At 39.1% G+C, this 23,434-nt stretch overlaps 2 protein-coding genes across 2 annotated transcripts in view; both read left to right on the top strand.

Moving 5' to 3' along the window:
• LOC120475645 (NLR family CARD domain-containing protein 3) overlaps window positions 1–23,434 on the top strand; it is a 297,421-nt gene that overhangs the window by 109,035 nt on the left and 164,952 nt on the right. The window lies entirely within an intron of this gene.
• On the top strand, window positions 4,851–5,973 carry LOC148997447 (general transcription factor II-I repeat domain-containing protein 2B-like). Its single transcript, XM_089120050.1, has one exon. It carries the CDS (start codon window positions 4,851–4,853, stop codon window positions 5,970–5,972), a length of 1,122 nt encoding a protein of 373 aa, XP_088976176.1. The 3' UTR covers window position 5,973.

The following is a 23,434-nucleotide window of genomic DNA, read 5'->3' as shown; positions in this document are numbered from 1 at the left end:
TCTGTTTATTTGTTCTTAAATAAAAAGAATTATTCTAGTTCTCAATAACGTTTCTCAATCTCAATCTCAATTTTAATCGTCAAGTTCAACCATAGTTTAATATTTGACTTAATTTTTCTCTTGGAGTTTATTAATCTCCAATTAGGATCCACACTAACTTTGACGAGGCAAGCACTCTCTGCTTGTGATACTTTTGCAGTTATTGTAAATCATCTGTGCGATTAGTCTCTCTATATCATCTAAAACCTTTTTAAAATTTTTAATTAAAACACAATCATCCTTTTAGTTACTTTGATATATTTTGCAACTCACATTTGTTGGAGTCATTCATTTTACATCAAACTGTATTTCATTATTTCACTATAAAAATTACTATTATAGATCTTTTCTTCAAAAGGACTCACTTTAAGACTTCAATCTTTTGACCTTGTTTTTATTTCTTATTTCTCAGACAAAAAATGTTAATGTCGTCATTTAAACACAGATCTACTTCCAAACCCACATTAATACCAGAAATGTGTTGTCTGTTATCACATTTTAAAACACATTCTCTGTGGGCATTTACAGTTACGCGTTAAATGATCCTCCTGACCACAATTAAAACACTCTCTATCCGCTCCAACTTACTGCACACACTTGAAGCAGTGTGTCCCATTCAGGAATGCACACAGAGCCACTGATAAGCAGTTCTATGTATTATTTTACAGTCCACCAGTGGTGGATTTAATCACAATAGCCCAATCATAATCTTCATCATTATTATTGACAGAACATTAATTTTCAGAGGCTGTATCGAAATGCTCAAAATATTTCTAAGTTGTTTTCACAAAGTTTCAGTTTAACTTTAATCACTTGCTTAGGGAAATTATTCCTGCCACAGAATTTATTTTACTTGCTTTTTGTAATGATCATTAGCAATATGAGGCTAAACATTTTCCTCTTTCAGTTTCTTTATAACCAGTCAAGTTGTCGTTTAAATTTCCAATCAGACTCAAAACCCTGACTACCATTTACTTAATAATTTCTGCAAATTTCTTCAAAGTGAGGGCTTCAGAGCACAGCTGTTTACAGCATTTGCTCTCTTCTGTCGCACTATTTGTTTTAGGACTGTTCAAATTACTGATTAAGTTATCCAATTTTTCTGCCATATCTTAATCATAGTTCATACTCACCTGAAGTTATTGCAGAAATGGAGGCGGCAATCTTTGAACAACTCAGCTTGGCTTCTGCGTGATGAAACTGCAAAGTATACTGCAAAATCACAGTTACATATACTGGTCCACGCCAATTTGGGTCCCAACTTTTTATTTATTTTTTTCCCCGGAATCGTTCCTGATGCATCCCTGGCAAACAACCCTGTTTTTGTTAGTATCCCTAACTGCCTAATCCACTAAATTCGGGGTACCCCTATCTGAGATGGAAGAGATAGAGTAGGTTCGCGGTGCCCTGGAACTTAAACCCATTCCAGGGACGTACTTTGCTGGGGTGTTGCTACACCAACAATGCCCAAGGCCCAGTGGGGCCCCCACAAAGCACGCTTCGCTTGCGCTGTCTGCTCTTGTTAACTTTAAACCTTAAACAATGCTATCAGCGACTTCATTTTATACTTTAAACTTTAGTATAATTAACTTCTTCACTCGCCTCATCGGAGTGAAGACTCTCCCGACCTCCTTCAAAATCTCTTCCAGTCAGACAGCCCTAACAATGAACAACAGCTTACTACCTTGTTTGTTGATTTGCCAGGGGTGTCACCGAGAATAATTGCCCGCGCATCCTCCACCAAACTGTTAGGGGTTAACAGTTAAAAGACCCAGAACCAGATATGAAGAATGAAGACCCGGAGTCGGAATTATAAAAATTAAAGAAAGTTTTACTGAACATAGTTTGCCATTTCATCAGCAGAAGTCAGCTTCAAGACTCACTCAGGAGTTCGTAGGCCGCCCCCTTACAGTTACAAAGATCACAGCAGTTATACTGTTTTCAAGGTCTAAGCTACGTCATTGCTTACACGTTGAATGATTCTCATTGGCTACGATATAGATAAACACAGTAATTTTCCACACATATACAGATAGACGAAACATATCTCCATCGATGAGGCACGTCATGACCTTCCAGGTCACAGATTTGGGTTGCTGGCGCCAGTGTGTCCAGAACAACAACTCATTCAATCTCCAATAATGGCAGTGGTTCTTAACCTGCAACCAAGAAGACTAACACTAAACTTTAGTCTAACTGGAGTAAGACTTTAACAAAGAAATAGTGCCTTAAACTGTTGGCTTCAATGACCCCTTTATGTTTTAACACTCAAACATAAACCAAATCCCTATTTCCCTATTATTTTCACTGTTACTGCATTCACATAGAACACTAGCAAATAGGAGCTCCTATCAAGGCTGAAGAGAGTCTGAGCGTCTTATTATCAGTTAAGTGTACCAAAACATAATGGTAAAACATTCACTTTGTTTGGGAGAAAAACAGATAACATTTGCTTCTCAGAAAGCAAATATAATAGAAAGAATACAGTTTAATATAACAATTAAAGTTCAATAAAGCAATGCTCAATATAGCTTGACCATCTGTACAGAGAAGTATCATATGTGTTGGACATATGTGTTCACGACGCCTTTATGATCCATAAACCTTTCTCCTGAGACCAGAGAAAGAGACAAATGGCCTTGTGCACCTAAAAGAAGCTGGTGACTTGTGCATGTACATCAGCATGCATTTAAGAATATTATTTCACAAGCAAAAGCACAAAGAATACATTTATGTCAATAAATGATTAAGTAACAATAAACATACTTAATTATTGATTTTATAAAAGAAATACATAATCATTCAAAATTATATTATGAAATATATACTGAAGAGGCAAGGGATTTTGACCACCCCTTCAAAATTAAAGTGTAAAATCAACTCATTAAAATTAAGTAAAACTGACTAAATTTTTCTGATACTGGGGTTCCCATCATGCACTGGACCTTGAATAATTACTGAGGTTCATTTTTCACCGTTTTCCAGCTGTAGTTACACTGTTTTATCATTGATTTTTGTTGTCAGTATTAGTAACTTGCCATTTTGTGATATTTTGAGTATTTCTTTTGCTCAAAATGACGCATTCAAACACAAAAAACGACCCATGAAATGTGTATTGTCTACCAAGTATTGAGGTCTTTGCGTTCACATGATGCTTAACATCTGATGATGTAATATAAATTACGTAGATGATCTAGAACACATACTATAAATGACAAATAAAATTCAATATTATTGTTTAAGTGAAATGTAATGCAAAGGAAATCGGTATTAATCAACCTTTTACTAGCCGAGTTAAAATTACTTATTTTCCGTAAAGTTTACTTAATTCCATATTCCATGTAAATTTAACTTAAAGATCTCTAATTAAAGCTACTGATAAATTTGTTTAGGTTTTTACTTGGCAAATCTTTGTAAATTTACTAGCATTTTCTGAGTTTTTCTGAGTTTTTGAATTTACTCCATTTTTTTTAAGTGTACATAAAGAACCACTCTAATTTTGTTCATTATTTTTGTTTGATTTAACATATAGCTCCAACTTCTGAAGTCCTCCCTGCTGCCGAGGAACAGCCAGAGGAGGAACAGCCAGAGCTGAATGTCCTGCTCAAGAGTAAGAACAAGTCATCAATCAGATTAAAAAAAAATATAACTTATAAAATAAAATGTATAGATATAATTTAATTTCATACTAACCGTGATTGTTTCTTTTAATAGGCCCCATTTGTGAGTTTTATGAAATTGGCCAGAAGCTGGGCGAAGGAGGATTTGGCTCGGTCTACGAAGGAACTCGACGCGTGGATGGACTTAAGGTTTCTTTTTATTCCTTTTTCTACATATCTGTTCAGGATTTATGTTTGCTATGATATGACTAATTTCTGTGCACACACTAATTCATACATGGGCAACATACGGCCCGGGGGCCGGATCCGGCCCACATAGTGCTTTAATCCGGCCCCCGCGATGCACTCGCAATTTTGATGAAACACCTTAAAAAAAAAACAAAAAAAAACACAGTCTTTATCTGAACTGCGATCCTGCTATTAAAAACAATCCAACAGATGTCGCTGTGCGAATACAATTTGCGACTTAACTTGTCTTCTTCCCTCCTCAAAGTATCTAATTCTAAACGGCCAGGACATAAACAATTTGTCAAAATGAGTGGAGTAAAAAAGAGAAAAGTGGACTCTGAATGTCGAGCATTCAATAAAGAATGGACGTCAAAATATTTCGTCACGACCGTCGGCTCAAAGGTTATTTGTCTGATATGTCAAGAGAGCATCGCTGTCTTTAAAGAATATAATATTAGCAGGCACTTCAATGCTAAACATGCTAATTATGCCGTGAATTTCTCCGCAAAGGAGAGAGAAGAAAAAGCCACGAGATTGTCCTCCAACTTAACTGCCAGGCAGAATATTTTTACCAAGCAGTCTAATGTACAGGAGTCAGCAACAAAAGTGAGCTATATGTTGTCCCACAAAATCGCTAAACACAGCAAACCATTTTCGGATGGTGAGTTTGTAAAAGACTGTATGGTAGAGGCAGCTAGCGTGCTGTGCCCTGACAACAAAAGTCAGTTTGAAAATGTGAGCCTGTCTCGCCGCACAGTTACTCGTCGCATCGAGGTAATTGATGATGAGCTGACATCAGCATTGCTAAATAGGGCCACTGATTTCACATACTTTTCACTGGCCCTGGATGAGAGCACTGATATTAAAGACACTGCCCAGCTGCTTATATTCATCAGAGGTATTACGGACAAATTTGAAATAGTGGAGGAGTTAATTTTCAGACCTCTATGATACGGTGTCAGGATGCATGCAGAGAATGAACCTACCGTGGGCGAAGTTACTGAACATGACACTGATGGCTGTCCAAACCTCACCGGGAAGAACACTGGGCTATTGCGTAGGATACAGGACAGGGTGAGAGAGGATGACCCAAGCTCAACTCTGATTTTCTTGCACTGCATCATCCATCAGGAGGCCTTGTCTAAGTCGGTGTTAAAGCTTGATCACGTCACCAAAACTGTGGTGAAACTTGTCAATTTCATCAGGGCACGGGCGCTTAACCACCGCCAGTTTATCCAGTTGTTGGAGGAGAGTGAGGCAGAACACACTGATGTCCCATACCACTCAAACGTCCGCTGGCTGAGCCTGGGCACCGTGCTACGCCGTGTGTGGGACCTGAGAAGTCAGATAGAGGTGTTTCTGGAAAATGCCGGGAAGGCTGGTGACTTTCCAGAACTTAAAGATTCCAATTGGATGTTTGACTTTGCCTTTTCTGTGGATTTAATGGGCCATCTGAATGACCTCAATAGGAAGCTGCAGGGGAAGGATGTGTTCGTGCACAAACTGTATTCCTACGTGCGAGCATTCAAAGAAAAGCTGACTCTGTTTTCCCGGCAAATGACAAACAAGAGCTTTACACATTTCCCAACTCTTGCCACAATGAAGGATGTGCCATCCCGACTCACTGTCAAATACACCACTACACTCGAGGATCTGCACACTGAGTTCAACAGGCGTTTCTCTGATTTCGGTAAAATAGAAAAAGAGATGGAGCTGGAGTCCGGCCCCTTTTCCTTTGACAGCGACCAAGTGCCTCCGGACGCTCAGCTTGAGTTGATTGACATGCAGTGCGATCCCTCTCTCAAGGAGAAATTCACCTCGTCATCATTGGACAGGTTTTATGGTGCATTGAGTGAGGGCAAGTTTCCTAACATGCGGAGGCATGCGCAAAGGATGCTAGTTTTATTCGGGTCCACGTATGTATGCGAGCAGACTCTCTCTGTAATGAACTTTAACAAGTCACGCTACAGATCACGACTAACCGATGCACACCTGTCGTCCGTGTTGCGCATCTCTACGTCGAACACGACCCCAGATTTCGATGAGTTAGTAAAGAAAGGCGACCGCCTCAATTGTTCACATTGAGTTACAGAACACCGACAAAAACGCTCTTCATGGTCATTTCAGTTGCATAGGATGAAATACATTTTTCTAAAGTAGCCTATGTTTGGCTAGTTCCATCAAGTTACCCTTGATTGGTGTTATTTTTAAAACATTTTTCAGTTTCATGTTGCCATTTCTTATGCATGTCCCGCGTAGATGGTTATGATACAGCTAAATCAAATTTAAATTTTGTGGGATGCATAGGCCTATTTCAATGTTGTCCTTTATATCGTTCAAGCAAACATATGTTTGAAGTTAATCTGCACTTACTTAAATTGTGTTCTATTTTATAAAAGATTTGAACAAAATATGTGAAAGAAATTACAAAAAATGAATAATCACAAATGAAATCAGCTGAAAATGTTTTTTATTCAGTGATGAAGTTCTCCCTCTGGTGGTATATAGCCTCAATAAAATTTGATAATTCCGAGCCAGATTGCCTGAAGTCTGTATCAGTATGCTAATAAATTTGCACAAACATATATTTGCAGTTTTGTTAATAGTTTTCTATCTTGAATAGCTACAGCTGGTATTAATGACAGTTGAACAATATGGGTAGTGTAGGAAATTAATGCTTGAAAGTAAATCCAGATAGTAGCTGTAAATAACTGTAGAGACATATTCGTATACAAAAACTGTATACTTGCATTGAATTAATTTGTATTAATTAAATCATTTAACTATGTTCAATTGCAATTGTCCAAAGGGTGGCCCTCGGGTTACTTTGACAAAGTAACTGTGGCCCTCAGACTAAAACTGTTGCCCACCCCTGTTCTATTGTATAAATTACTTAATTTCAATTTCTCACCTGAGTTGGTCAATCTTATCAAATCTTATCTTTCATGTCGATCTCAATATGTTAAAATTGGTAACTATAAATCGAACCCCCTATGTCTTTCAACTGGGGTCCCGCAGGGCTCCATACTAGGTCCTACCCTTTTTAGCTTATACATTAATGATCTACCCTCTGCATGTGAAAATTGTGATATTTTAATGTACGCCGATGATACAGTTATTTTTACTCATGGTAAAACTGCTACAGAGGTTGCAATCAAGCTAACAGATGTATTAGTGAAGGTCACATCTTGGCTTAACCAATGTTGTTTGCAACTGAATGTTTCAAAAACAGTTTGTATGTTTTTTTCCAAAGGTTCCCACATAGATGCAGAACAAGACATTTCTATTTCTGGACATAGATTAAAAGTTGTCTCAGAATATAAGTACTTAGGACTACACTTGGACTCAAACCTTACCTTCAAAACCCATATAAAGAGGGTCTGTAATAAAGTAAAGTTCAGTTTGGTTAATTTCAGGTATATCAGGACCCTCCTATCAACTGAGGCAGCTAAGGTATACTTCCACTCATTAATTCTCTCCCACATAAACTACTGTTTGATAAGTTGGTCCAACGCACACGCTACAGCCTTAAAACCATTAAAGTCATTATACAAACAATCACTTAAAATTCTAGATAAAAAGCCATTTCGTCATCACCATTGCCATATCCTACAGAAGTATAAATTGCTTAGTTGGGATAACCTAATAAAATACAGAAATGTCTGCTTAGTTTATAAGATCATGCACTGCTTAGCTCCTCCTCCTTTATTTGGCCTTATCACTTTTAAATCAAATACAAACAGAGTTACAAGAGGTGCAGCTAGGAGAGACTGTATAATCCCACTTAAAAAAACAGCGTTCAGTCAGGCTGTCTTTTCATTTACTGCTTCGCATGAATGGAACTCAATACCCCCACTAATTAGAGAGTCTACATCTTATTACTCATTTAAGATTAATGTTAAGAAATGGCTTATTGAAAATCAACACTGTCAACATTGATGCGGGTCCAATTCATCAACAATAATTGTATCGTTTATTAACATCTAATTATATTTTATATCTCATGTTTATTTGATTATTTGTGATTTTAACACAGTCTATTCTTTTTACTTTTTGTTTATTGTATATTGAACTGTATTGCATTGTTATTATTTATTATCTTAGGATGCCTAGTAACATCTGGCAAGGGGACTGCCGATGAAAACTAGCCTGTGGCTAACTCGGGTGCACTTACATTTGTTGTGAATGTTGATTAGTGTACATTGTCCCTTTTCAAATAAACAAATAAATAAAAGTGTCAATGTCAATGCCGTCTTGCCCGAGAGCTGCATGGACTCACAAAACGGATCTGAAAAGTTGCGATAAATAGTGTGGGCATCATTTTAGATCAGATTCCAATCGGATACAAAGATATTTTGGCAGTGTGAATGTAGTCATAGTTAATACGTTAGCATTTTAGCCATAGTCAAAGCTTCGTTTAACTTACACATGTGATGTGGCTGATGAGCTGATGCTGTGCCTCTCTCACCACAAACGCCTTCTTTCACCAGTTTTTTACACTCTTCTCTTTAACTTTTGACAGTCTATAGAACTCGAAAGGTATTTTCCCGATGCAACCGATAGGTACAGACCAAAAATCGACAATTTTTCAGCAGAAATAATCAGCCAAATATGCGAGCCCGTTCAGTTCAATGGCATTGTTTATGTTCTGTGCCTCCAAAATGGCCGACTTCCGGATTGAAATATACACGACGAGTCGTGAAAACCTATTGGGTCACATCGTTCACAAAATGGCGGACGGAGTCCTCAATTCATTTTCATATTAAGAGCCATCTCACTCAGCAACAGACAATGACCCAGCTTTCAGCATTATACCCACACATTCCCACATCATTCCTCTGTTAAAATTTACATAAGTATAATAAACATTTTCTTACAGGATCAAGATGTGTATACTTTCTAGGACAATGTTTGTTGCTGTTTGTCTGTGCTGTCTGAATTGGCCTTAATCCAGCTAACATTTTGTTCAACTTTATTTTCTTCCACAGTTATATTTCATAAACATAATGATCATGACAACTAAATATTTTTGTTATGGTTATTAATATTAAAGAATGAAGAAAGAAAGACTTTGAAATATTTTTATGTTATTTATTGCTACATTAAAACCATCCTTGATTTAACCAGCCGAGTCATTTCCAGAAGTGGTCCAGATCATACAAACATGAACGGGTTAGCAAACATGAATCAACCCAGTGCTTATAGCCGTAAAAAAATGCATGTGCCAGAGCGAGCTGCCAGCCTGGTTATCAGTTACGGTGAACATGAATCGGCCCAGTGCTTTACAGCCGGAAAGAAAATGCATGTGCCAGCGCGAGCTGCAGGCCAGAATCGGCCCGTTAACACACGCCGATGCCGAGTCTAAGCCGCAGGCGCCGCGAGGCAGCCGAGCTCGGGCCGATTATACATGCTGGCTGGGCAGCTATTTTGCCCCAAATCCTCTTAAAATGTCTTTAATTAGGGGCCAAGCACCGAAGGTGTGGATGCACCTATTGAAATCGTTTTCGTTTTAATTATTATTCCTCTTCTTCATCCAAAAAAAATCACAATAATCTTTGTCCTTTGTTACTATTGATATGAAACAAAGTCTCAAATTTCAAATTACGTCCATTTTCTTTAGAAATTCAAAAACATAAGTAACGTTTTGGCGCTGTGGCGTGAGATCGCTCTGGCGCAGCTCAAGAGAAGCAGCAGCACTGATATCTCTCTTCCGGCTTAATAACACCAGTTACAGCGTGAAATAAACATGAATGAGCATCTGAAACTGTGTCCACCTCAAAGAGCATGCACAGAGAAGTCCAAATTAAACATGATTTAATGACTCGTGAATGTAAGTACACACTGATGGCCTAAGACACGAAACGAGCGGTTTGTGTGAGAAAACGAACAGTATTTATATCGTTTTTACCTCTTGCACACTGAGTCCGATTGAACCGATTATCAGATCGAACTGATCGATATATCTAAATATCTTTAGTGTAACCCTGCGTCTGATCCCTTGGCTGAAGCAACTCAGAACAGGTCTTCAAGTGTACAATTTTGTGGACATCCTGGAAGAGCATTTAGGATTGTGCCAACATTTCTTTGTCCCCAGTGCAGTGGGTGATAACAATGAGGAATCACTCATAGGTATAACATTAACCCTTTGACGCGTACGATCACACCGGTGTGATCAGTCTTGGCTGGTCCCTGGAGCGTACGATCACACCGGTGTGATTAGAACGTTCAGTGAGTCACGCGATCAACTGCTAAATTCAAAATTTCAAATCTGCTTTGGCGCTTTGACTGGCACTGAGGCAGAGACAGACATGCTCAGTGCTCATCATTTATTGAAAATGTTCAGTGTATTTTAGATTTCATACACTTTAAATGACAATACACAACAACAAAAATACTAGTAAAAACTAAACAGTTTGTTATTGCACACTAATATCTTTACCAGCAAGATCACCTTTTTATAATAACCTAAACATTATGTAATATTTAATTAGAGTCAAATCAAACACATTGTGTAGATAAAACGTCCGTTTCACACCCCAAGCGTCAGCAGCACTTTCGGCGTGCATGTTAAAGGGTTAGTTCACCCAAAAATGAAAATTCTGTCAGTATTTACTCACCCTCATGTTGTTCCAACCCTGTAAGACCTTTGTTCATCTTCGGAACACAAATTAAGATATTTAAGATATTAAGATCGCTCCTGCATACAGTCCATAGGCTTCTTGAGGGACTGGCTCTTGCTGTCCTCGAAAAGTCATTAAAGACATCGTTAAAATAGTCCAAGTGACTACAGGGGCTCAATCTTAAGTTTATCAAACGACGAGAACACTTTTGTGCGCAAAAAAACAACAAAAATAACGACTTTATTTCAACTATTCGTTTATTTCTCCCTCTGCGCGAGTCAGGTTACTAGTTTAATAGCGTAAGCTTCTGTTATTGTACGTCACACGCATCACACACACATGACCAGCGTCGGCCAATGGTGAGCCTACGTGTGACGTAGCTCTACGCAATCACACTACGTTAACTGACTTACAGGCTCATGGAGAAGGAAGTGAATAGTTGAAATAAAGTCGTTATTTTTGTTGTTTTTTTGCACACAAAAGTGTTCTCGTCGTTTGATAAACTTAAGATTGAGCCCCTGTAGTCACTTGGACTATTTTAACGATGTCTTTAATGACTTTTCGGGGACAGCAAGAGCTAGTCCCTCAAGAAGCCTATGGACTGTATGCAGGAGCGATCTTAATATCTTAAATATCTGAATTTGTGTTCCGAAGATGAACGAAGGTCTTACGGGGTTGGAACAACATGAGGGTGAGTAAATACTGACAGAATTTTCATTTTTGGGTGAACTAACCCTTTAATCAGTGAGTGCATTCATACCGGGTCGGGAGCAGGAGCAACGCGTGAGCGTCGAGCAGGTGCGTTGTGTGAGCGTCGAGCAGGAGCGTCGCGTGAGGAGAAGTGAAAGCGGGGGTTACCGTCATATATTCCGGGAGACATGGATGATCGTGCATGTTGTATATCCAGCAGGCTCTAAGTCGAGCTCCATCAGTGTTAAGCATTGTAAACAAATAATGGCGACGCCCGTCCGTGATAACCATGGTGATAACTTACCGATTAATTATTATCTTTTTTTATTTTTAAGTATTAAAACCACATTAGGAGTTCCCTTGCATATATTTAACAATGTAGTTAACAATTGTGTAAATATTTTGTATAAAAAAATAAAAGAGATTGTAACGGTCATGCATTGCGAGTCTTTTTTTTCCGCTGACAAGTGATGTAGAGCTGACGTCACCGTTACCTCACACTCGCTTCTGATTTAAGACACAACTTTTTATCAAGTTCACTAGCTTTAAAGTTCTTCAGAAAAAATGACAGAAAATATATATAAAAGAAGACAACTGACAAACAAGGAAATTGAGGAGATTTTTTTTAATTCTGATGAGGAGATTTTTGACAGCGAGGCAGAAAGTGACAGCGATGAAGATCTTCCCCCAAATCTTGAAGCTCTTGACGACATTGAAGAAGAGACAACACCCGTCCATGTTGTACCTATGTCAAATGAAGCAGAAGAGGTAAGCTCATTTTCATGGAAGGCAACCAACCTTTTTAATCCTCCTGGCCCAGGCACTTTTGACAACCAGCAGCGTGGTGTACAAAATCCACCAGAATCGCCCAGTGAGGTCAATTGTTTTAAATTGTTCCTCACAGAAGAAGTCATCGGAGAAATAGTGGAGGAAACAAACCGCTATGCCTCTGACTTGCTAGAAAAGGAAGTTAAAGGAAAACTAGCTAAATGGGTTCCAACAAATATCCCTGAAATGTACACCTTTTTAGTGTCAGTGCTCCTAATGGGGGTGATCAAAAAACCATCACTTCGTGATTACTGGAGCACAGACCCCATGCTCTTGACACCATTTTTCGGATCTTTGTTTTCTCAGGACCGCTTCCTTCTGCTCCTCCGCTGTCTACACTTCGCAAACAATGCGACAGCAGTTTTCAATGACCCGCTGAAAAAAATAAGAAACATATTTACTGCTCTCACGTCCTCCTTTCGTCGCATTTTTGTCCCATACAGGGATCTGTGTGTGGATGAGTCTCTGATGAAGTGGAAAGGCAGGCTGGCATTTCGTCAGTTCATTCCATCTAAACGACACAGATTTGGGGTCAAGTTCTTTGTTTTGTGTGATGTGCTAACTGGTTATGTGCAGGACATGATCATTTACTCCGGATCTACCACTGACATCCAACATTACCAAGGACTTGGGATTTCTGGGTCTGTTGTGATGACACTTCTGGCACCTTACCTTGGAAAAGGTCATGTTCTTTATGTGGACAATTGGTACAGTAGTCCCACACTTTTCCAGCACCTCTTGTCACTTGCCACTGGAGCTTGTGGGACTGTGCGGGCAAACAGGAAAGGGATGCCAAAGTTCACCTGTAAGATGACAAAAGGTGAGGTTGAATTTAAAGAAAATGGATCACAGTTGGCAGTAAAATGGCATGACAAGAGGGATGTTCATGTCCTTACCACAGTCCACCCAACTGGTATGGCAGCCACAGGGAAGCTCGATCACATCACTGGGCAACCAAAGATGAAGCCAGTCTGTGTGCTGGAGTATAACAAAAAGATGGGGGCAGTTGACAAAGCTGACATGATGACTGGTTTTCATGAATGCACCAGAAAATCTACCAAGTGGTACAAGAAGATCTTTTTTCACCTACTTGACACTGTTTTACTCAACAGCCACATCGTCTACCGGCAAATTACTGGTAAGAAATAGATACACATAATCTAATAATAAATATAAACAAGATAAACAGGGATAGATTTTAAATTAATGTCACTATAATAAACAGACCACACCGTCACTTACTATTCTATTCTCCTCTTGATGTGCTCTACTATGAGTAGGAAAAGAAATCACCTCCCTGCAATTCAGGACAAACCTGATGAGAGGGCTGCTGGAGGAGTACAGCACAATGCGGTGTCCAGCCAAAGGAGGACGCCCTGCCTTAGACACTCCACTGCGCCTTACAGCCAGGCATTTCCCATCTGAAGTCCCACAGACCACTTCCCAGGGCAGCAAGACCAGACGTCACTGCAAGGTCTGCCTCTCCAGCACACGCAAGAGCAAGCAGAGGCGCCTCACCAAGCACATGTGTGTGTCATGCAACACTCCCTTGTGTGCTGTCCCATGTTTTGAGGAGTACCACACACTGAAGCATTATTAAGCCTGTAAAAACTCAGAGTATAATCATTAATTTATTATTCTATTTTAATTAATCTACATTAATCTATTTTGATTATTATTAATTGTAATTATATTTGTAATCTGATTTGTAATTAAATTAATAAATATAAATGTATAACATAGTTTGTTTGAAACCAAAACATTTACCAAAAGTCAGAGTATATTTATTGAATTTGTTTATGATTATACTTTTTTGATTGTTATTCATTGTAAATATATTTGTAATTGGTTTTGTAATTATATAAGTAAATAAGGACATTTGTAAATTTTACCTTACATTGAAATAGGTTTAATAAAACATGTATGAAATGTGTACATTTTGTGATTTCTTTTTAACAAAAGTCATACGTTTGAATTGCATGAATCTTATACTGTATCTCTCACCAGCAAAGCTGAGAAAAGCTAAATGTTATTTGACATTGTTAAATTACATTTCCCTAATATTATATATCTACAAAACATTTGAGCAAGCTAATGGGAAGTGAGGTGTGACCATAGACTAGATGGATAATTATAATATTATAATATATAGTCACACCTCACTTACCATTAGCTTGCTCAAATGTTTTGTAGATATATAGAGAAAAATAATTTAACGATGTCACACCATGTAGCTTTTTCTCTGCTTTGCTAGTGAGAGATATAAAACTTAGTAACAATATTAATAAACTGATGTAAAACATTTAACGCCAAATATGTGCTTTTATTCATGTTACAACGTATCAATTCAACTGAACCCCTACTTCGCCTGCTGAATGCACGGCATTGACAGAGAAACACAACATTATTAGGCATGTGAACCTCCACATTTATGAGCACTGTCCGTTTTATAAGAGAATTTCCATAAAATAATATCTTTATTCACATTTATTACATGCTTTGAAATAATTCTAGATGCTTCCGAATAATAATAAAAAAACTAAAATATAACTTAACTCACCGATTGCCACGCAGCTGTTGTGAGGAAAGCCCCGTGTCCAAACGAAATTCAAAGCAGTGGGGGGATAAACAGAAGCAAGCATATCAACCATAGTCTGTGCATGCTAAAAAATATATTTGAGAGGATTTGGATAAAAAATAAAACGAAACATCCAAACCACTCACCTGCAGGTGGTTATCCATCGTGCGCGCCATTGTGACTGTGCGAAGTGTCACGTGACACAGTTGATGCGTCGCCATGGAAATTAGAACGCGAGTCATTGCATAATAACGGTCGCAGAAAAAAACTCACGCCAGGCTGCCAGTCTGAATATTCAGAACGTACGTGTGAAAGGGTTAAATCTGATAGTAACTAAATAAAAAAAAAATAAAACACTTCAGTGTGCCGACGCACGGACTGAAGGTAAACAGGTTAAATGGGTCAATTACTTGCAACATCACTTGTTAAATCAGGCACAATTGTCAGAACAGACTGCTTGGTAGTTGACAAACAAGTGCAACCATCAAATTGACGAATTGAGACATTCTTAATTGTGTACCACTTCCCGGTCACAAGGATATCTCCTCCTCAGACAGTCAACAATAATCCACTGGTTTTATCTGCCACTTCATAGGGTCGTCTTAGCAATCTTTGATTGCTGCGAGTCATTGACTGTGTATCCTCAGTCAACTGGATCACTTTACTTGTAACATTCACCTAAAATACAAAAAACATGATTCAAAAAATGGTTAAACTAACAAACAATCTCTTTTCTTGGCATCAATAACCTTAAAGGTGCCCTATAATGTGAAATTGAATTTATGTTGGCATAGTTACATAACAAGAGTTCAGTACATGGACATGACATACATTGAGTCTCAAACACCATTGTTTTCTCCTTCTTACTTAAATCTCGTTTTTGAAAAACACCTGAAAAACAGGCGAATCTCCACATAATACCGACTCTGACGTAAAAGTCGGGATCGTTAATATGTATGACCCAAAATATTTGCATATGCCAGCCCATGTTCAGTGACAGACGAGACGGAGCTGCGCAGCCGAAGCATGGCAGTTGATCAGTGTTTGGATGTACACATGAATACAAAAGTATTTTTTAGTTCCTTCATCCGAGCCTCTGAAGAAACAATGGGTTAATTTTATTTTCTCTGGAAATTTCCAAACATTTCACTGAAGACTGTTTCCTTAACTTCCCAAGAGCTGGCCTCAGATCGAGCTGATGTGTTGTTGTTGTTCAAGTTCAGACAGGTAACGTTAATCTTTCACTCAAAATCGTTCAATACTGTTTATGCATCAGTAAGTCAAACCAGGGACTTCACATCGTTTCTTTTAGTAGGATGAAAAAATAATAATTGTGAATAAATTATATACAGAAAGCGATCAATATCTTTCCACACAGCGCGAGTTTATCTGGACACTTGCCAAACTCGTTATGAATTCAATGACGCACGTTACACTGCACAACGAAGCTCTTACTGTATTACATGATCGTGTTGGCATTGGTGAAAAAGCATTAGACTAGAGAGAGCAGAAACTGCATTACAATGATAAGATCTTCATTCTCGCGATCGACAGACTGTCTGTCCTCTGCTTGCTCAGCACAGCAACATTTTATGTGATGGGAATAGATCTAAATACTTCAAAAACATCTCACGATTCGTTAATCTCGATTGCTGTAATAGTAAAAACGTATCATAGCAGTAGTAAAATTATTCATATGCAGACACGCCCCTTCAAACCGGGTGTTCAAATCAGAGGCTAAAATCAGGCTAGGAAAAATGCCTTTTATTTCTAAATTATGACTATTTTTGATCTAAAAAACATACTAACATTATAAGGGCAACCCAGGAAACATAATAAAATAATAAAAAAAAACATTATAGGGCACCGTTAATGTCTTGTTTCCACTGAGCGGTACGGTAAAGTACAGTACAGTACAAGTCAGATCGGTAAACCATGATCCGGCTTGCGGTTCCACTGCCAACACTACCCTTACTTGATAGGTGTGGTGTTTGCCGGAATGAAACGATCAATGTTTCAACGATTTTCGTACTAAGAAAGCGACATAGTAAATAACAAAAGATGACGGACAGCAGATCTTGTTCTTGTTTCTCAACATGTTTTTCACAAGAAACAAGCGCTGGCATTAGGCGTTTCTCGATACCAAGTAGAGTCCGACTCAGGAGAATGATCCCGAGGATGCGAGTCCAGTAATTCTGCTAATGGAAAAGCGTTCTCGAATGCACCACTCAGGTCGCTCTGCTACTCCGGTTATCTCTGTATGTACATTTTAGGCAACAATAAAACGAAATATGTTATAAAACACCACTCTACTTCTTTTCGATTTCATTTCAATAGATTTTAAACATAATAAGCACACAAATGTGGTTCAGGCAACGTATAGCCCAGAGGTACTCAACAGGCGGCCCGCGGGCCTTACCCGGCCCATCGGCATTCATTTTATGGCCCGCGACATGCAAAAGATGAATGCAGTTTTTTCTAGCTCAAAGGTTGCTATTACTCTATGTAGGCAGGCTATACCGCGGACACTTTGGATAATCCGTGATTTATTAAAAAAATAAAATAAAATCATCGTCATTGTGATGTGTGTGGAATGTTTAATGGAACTTATATGGGCTAAATAGAGGAATAAATAGAGTCTCCGCTACGGCGACTGAAGTGCGCGCGCGTCCGAGTGAAGACTGCGCGAGCCATGTAGCTGACAGCAGCGGCAACAAACGCTCAGCTTGAGTTCAAAAACATTTTAGCACTAGATCTCTTATTTAAGAGCGAACTAAATTAATGCCCTGCTAGTTAACTGGAGATGTTTTGTTTGGATTAGGTACATCCGTGCCTCAATGTTTCCAAAAGTGTGCTGGGTACAAAATGATTAATGACAAAATCGCCATTGTCTTGTTTTTAACAGCTGACTCGGGTGACGTTAGAGCTGATCCGTGCATCTCTACTCTGCAATGTGTAATTATTGGCTGATGCTCATCTTAAAGGAGCTGTATGAAAGAAATTTATTTCAAATAATCATAAAATGGCCCTGATATGTAACTAGACATTCAGAAATCATGTTCATTTCAAATACTTATATCACTGACAACAGTAGTCCGGCTAGGATATTGTCATTTAAAAAGTGAAGTTGCAGCCCTCAACTGTCATGTTGTGTTTTGGTCTGATGCTCCGCCCTCCACTGATCAACCAATCACGGAGTCAGTAGTGTTGCGGCATTCGGGTTGCCAGCTCTGCTCTAGTTACCACAGCTGCAGATACAAATGTGTCGGATAAAAAAAATTTTGGATGGAGGTTGCTAATTATTTTAATATTTATTTTACTTCTATAGCAAAACAGCTGGTCTTAAAGCTTCAACCTTTCCATGGGTTTTTTAATATAGATTGGGTGAAAGCATTCTACAATAAACTTGGGGCATTGCCAAATTCATTTTCTTTACGGAAAGTTGAGATAGGGGAGATGGAAAAAAGCTATTACAGTTAGACTGCTCTAAGGGACCTGGTTTAGATGGGTTATCTCCTCGGTTTTTACGAGATACCGCTGCCCAAATAGCCCCATATATCTCATATTTTTAACCTGTCTGTTGAAACTGGAGTTTTCCCTCATGACCTCAAGAGGGCCAAGGTAATCCCCCTTTTTAAAAAGGGAAATAGCCACGATCCCGATAACTATAGACCAGTCTCTATTTTATGTACAGTTTCTAAAATATTTGAAAGGCTGGTCAATGAGCAATTAAATGAATACATGAATAAAAACAACTTCATGTTTAAATTCCAATCCGGATTCAGGAAGTCACATTCTACCGAATCATGCCTTCTCTATTTATCTGAAATCATTCACAGGGAAAGAGATAATGGAAAAGAGATCTGTGGAATGGTGTTATTGGATCTGCAAAAGGCATTTGATACAGTGAACCATGACAGACTGATTACCAAACTTGAGGCCTAATGCCGGGTTCAGACTGCATGATTTTCAAAGTAGTCGGGTCGCTGCTCTTTTCACACTGCATGACTATCTTGGCCAGCATTCAGTCACTGCTGTGTTCACACTGGACGATTGATCGGTGACAGAAGGTTTCACACTGCATGACTTTACAATGGGAAAAATCGCCGACAACTCTTCTAGCACGCTGCGCGCAAACTACGTTTCACAACAAACACACGTGAGATGTGAAAAGGAAACAACGCAAACATCACACGTGCTAGACCGAGTTCTCACGTGAGACTTTTTTCTTTTTCGACCCGGTTGTGATACAGCTCAGATGAAACGTCAAATAAACGTGGGTGCTCCTGCCAAATTTTTACTCATTTTTCTTCCATTTCTTGGGTCCAAATAGACCGTGAAGAAATCTTTTTTTCTGAATCAATGCCATGCATGTTGATATATGATCTATAACTCCTCCCCGAACTCCCTGCTGCTCTGTATCTTGCTCTCTCACTGGCTGCCGGTAATCACCGATGTAGTTTTCAGTCAAAACACTTTTCACACAGCAGGATTTTGAATCGCCGACAGGTCCAGATATTTAGCATGCCAAATATCTCACGGGCGTCGGCGACTCGTCGGTGATTCTCTTTTAGATCGCGTCTTTGCTCATTCACACTGCGTGATTGTCACTCGCGTGAACGAGCGCCGATTTGCCTGTGATTTCGGGCATTTTGGCGATATCTCAAAACCTGTCGGCGAGCCAAAATTGTGGCTAAAATCATGCAGTCTGACCTTGGCATTAGGGGCAGACAGCTCCACCTGTAGATGGTTTAGATCTTACCTATCAGGGAGGGAACAACTGGTAGCCTTAGGGGGAGTAATGTCAGATCCTTGTATAATTGAGTGTGGTGTTCCACAAGGAAGTATTCTCGGACCGTCATTATTTTTAACATATAGACCATTTCAAAAGATGTAAACAACACTGGCCCAGAAGCACTTCCTGTTTCAGTTTGTAACCGTTTTCTTTATTTCACATGTAAAGAAAACATCTTAAAGATGTTTGTTTAAATTTTTGATTCAGTTTTAAATGTTCTGTTGGTTGTATTTTATCCCAGCTTTTATGTAGTGTTAAAAAACTGAAACAGGAAGTGCTTCTGGACCTGTGTTGTTTACATCTTGTGAAATGGTCTATATTAATGATATGGCCGACTCCTGTTCATGTGAACTATTTTTATATGCAGATGACTCTGCACTCTTAATGTCTCATAAACAACAATCCATTCTAGAGAGTAACCTGAGTGCTGAGTTATCTTCTGTAAACAACTGGCTGTTTTTAGCTAGAAACTCTACATTTTTAGATTAGGTCAACAATGATCATTTTAGCTAACGCTTTAATTTTAAACCAGTTTGAATATGCATGCACTTCCGGTTGAGTCACGCGTTATTATGTCAAGACTGACCATGACCCATAAAATATTGTATGGTAAAGTCCCAAATCATTTGTTGGGTCTTATTACTAAGGTGAAGGACACACACACACGGTTTAAACTCGTGTAATATATCCAACGCATTCTCATCCCAAAGCGCCATATACAACGCTTTTGCAAAAGCGTAAATATCCAACGCACATGGCACCCTTTAACGTCTAATGAGACGCATCGGTTATGGTTAAGTTTAGGTATGGTGTAGGGTAAGGGTTAGACCACTAGGGGGCGCCTTCTGCCCAAATATATCTGCGTCTCATTTTACGTTAAAGGGTGCCATGTGCGTTGGATATTTACGCTTTTGCAAAAGCGTCCTATATGGCGCTTTGGGATGAGAACGGGCTCAATATATCAGACCTCTGTCCTTATGCATTCAAGACAATGTTAGGAAAAAAAACATTTGCCTATATAGGGGCAAATATATGTAGCCTGGTTCAACCAGACTCTAGTACATTTCATTTGCACATAGAGTCTGGCCTCTCTCAATTGAGAAACGTTTCCTTCCTTGTAGGCGGGTTCACTATTAAAGTTCAAATCTATTGGATCTGCCCAAAGTCACTCACGATCTGCCATAGCCAATCGCTAACGTGTGGTCGTGAGTGACGTATGTCACGCGCCGAAACGGCTGGAAACAACAAGTCCGAATGATCAGAGGATTATGTTTACAAAAGGATTTCAGTCAACGAGAGCTGCAGGTTTTGTTAATTTAGGAACAATTATTAATTCGAAATGTATATTTGACACGAAGGACAGTGATATATTCATTCAACGGTGGAAGCTGTGTCTAATCATTACAAATACGCCGCTGTGGTCGTTTTCTGATCTGCCGCAAATGCTGTAGCAGCTACAGTGAATGATCAGTCTGTCTCTATCTGCAGATGTGTAATAAACAACAATTTTTCATATTACGTCTTATTGTTTCTTAATTACCTTAATTATGGTCTTCAAAGTATGTGTTTGTACATTTTTATGTGGCATTTAGTTTTTATTTATTAAAACAAATCAACCATTGCCATCTAAAACTGAAAATCAAATATCTTCAAAGTATGGTTTTTCACATTTTTATTGATGACAATTATTTTTAAAAAATCACAACCAATTTGTATGATTTACAACATGTAAAACTGACACACCAACCTCCTGCACGAGTACACAAAGGGGTCAAAATGTTCTATTCATCACAAGAATCAGTAAATTTACAGTTGGGAATATGAGCGACTGACACATGACTCCTGAGCGGATCTTCAACAATAGTTTAGCAGCCAGGACTCGGGGCTTCCGAACACCGCGAACACCAGGCTAAACCGTCCGTCCAAAATGTCACGGTCATCGTGCACGAGCTGCCCAGCACAAACCTCCAACCTTTCCGCCTCCTTCACTTGGTCCTCAGTTGTGCAACAAGAGGTGAGACGATAACAATCCGGCTTTAAATTCTGTATATTCGGCAGTTTCTTTTCCAACAACGGACCGAATAGCTTTTCTCACGTCTTTCTCCGCTGCCATTACTGAACTCAAACTGACGCGCTTACATCAACGTCATCGTTCTCAGCCACTCCCTCTATTCGCTGATTGGTCCTACAAAAAAATGATTCTGGAAACCTAACGATACACAGCAGTACCAGACGTAGTACTGAAGGAAAATGAAATTGAGCGGAAGTGCGTAGGAGGGTGCAGCCAGGCTAAAATATATGTTCAGTGGAACAAGTTAGACTGGCAAATTAAAGTAATCTTAAGCATTAATTCTTTTAAAAAGAGGACCAAGGATTGGTTATTAGAGAGGGTAGCGAAATAGAACCAGGAGCCAGTTACCTGTAATTTACCTGCATCTGTAATTTTGCTTATTTAAAGGCCATGGTGCAGGTTTTTTTTTTTTTCTTTTTTGGCAATTTTCTAGTTGGTAATAAACATTTAAACAGTTATCCATTGTATCTGATGTTGTAGGGTACTCAAAAATTAAAATATAACACGGAAAAGTGGGTGAAATGTTAGCTTTTAGCTAAAGCTAAGCGAGGATTCTTATTTCTCCCACAATGCATTCCATGACGTCACATGAGGCACTCGCTGACTGTTGGACGACAGACAGCCCCGCGGCCCGCCTACCATTTTGAGGGAGAGTGATACGAGGAGTTTAAGTTAGCTAGCTAGTGAAGCAGTGACACTGACAGTGACAGATTTATAAGTAAATATAGATAGATAGATCTTCCGAAGCTGGGTGCAGTTTGTCAAGATTAGGCGAGCAGATTTTTCAGCTAAGTTAACGTTAGCTCTGTCGCCGCCTACTCGAGAATATGCAGCGCGCATTTCAAAGAGGAGGATAACCACTCAGGGGATGCCAAGATGGTCTTACTTCACTTGGATTAAAGAGTGAGAGGAGTGCTAAATTACTTCCAACCGCACTGCCGTCTGTGAACGCAAACCTCTCTGCTTGCCCTGTCCCGAGGTCGAGAGACACCGTCTGCCGCAAGCGAGAAATTGCCACGGTAAGCATCATGCTAACGTTAATGTTTACAAGCTGCATGTTAGCTAGCTCTGTGTGTATTTTGTATAACTACCGTGTTCCCTTTGACATAATAGCCTCCACTACAAGCACGATCACTATGACATTAGAAGAGCATTTTTCGTGATGCACGAATTTGAGCCAAAACAAAATTGCCCAGAAGTAAATGTCCATATTGTCATGAAGGCTTCGTTGGTAGTGTTTGGATCAGTGGTGATGATCATCAAGCGGCTTTCGCAATCGTGTGTTTGCGTTTTGTTATAACGTTAGACTGCTACTGTTCTCTTTTTCATTGACCGTGTCGTCAGGGCTGTAGTGGAGGCTAAATGCAGTTTACCTGCTGAAATTAGGTCAGAAACAGTTTATCCACTTTTCACTTCAGAGTTTAGCTAAGTTACCTCTCAGTAATTCACTACCTCACAGAGTTTATGTTACTAACTTTACCACGTGTATTACCACTAGTATTGTATAACATTTAATAGTAACATTCAAATCATCAAATATGGTCTGCATTTTTTTTTTTTTTTTTTTTTTTAAACATTTAGTAGTGCATATTAGGGTCCAATGGGTAATCTCCCTGGCAATCTCATAACATTCTGTTTACTGTTTATGTTTGCTATAATTCATATGCAGGACAATTTCATGTTTTTCCATTAGTGGCAATGATCTTTATACAGTATTATTATTATGTCTGCAGGTTATGCAACATCATTAATGAAGGCCCTTCGGGAAAGCTACACCAATTCACCTGCGGCTCTTCGAGAGGTTAGCGCCAGTTTGTCCCCATCGCCCCATCCTTCAAACAGGTTCCCGAGGAGGCCGTCAGCCTCTACCTAGCCCGGCAGTCACGCTTCAAGAACCTAATTTCACATTATTTTCTTTCCACAGACAAGTCCAATGGTTTAGTTGTATTTATTTATTTTAGTTGT

Source organism: Pimephales promelas, chromosome 2 (genome assembly GCF_988280905.1).
Source record: "Pimephales promelas chromosome 2, fPimPro1.hap1.1, whole genome shotgun sequence".
Classification (NCBI taxonomy): Eukaryota; Metazoa; Chordata; class Actinopteri; order Cypriniformes; family Leuciscidae; genus Pimephales; species Pimephales promelas.
The sequence above is the reverse complement of the archived record's forward strand: the minus strand, read 5'-3'. Positions and strand labels throughout refer to the sequence as shown.

What these genes read in the sequence shown, in the direction of transcription:
- LOC148997447 (XM_089120050.1), top strand. Translation starts at nt 4,851, where the DNA reads ATGCATGCAGAGAATGAACCTACCGTGGGCGAAGTTACTGAACATGAC.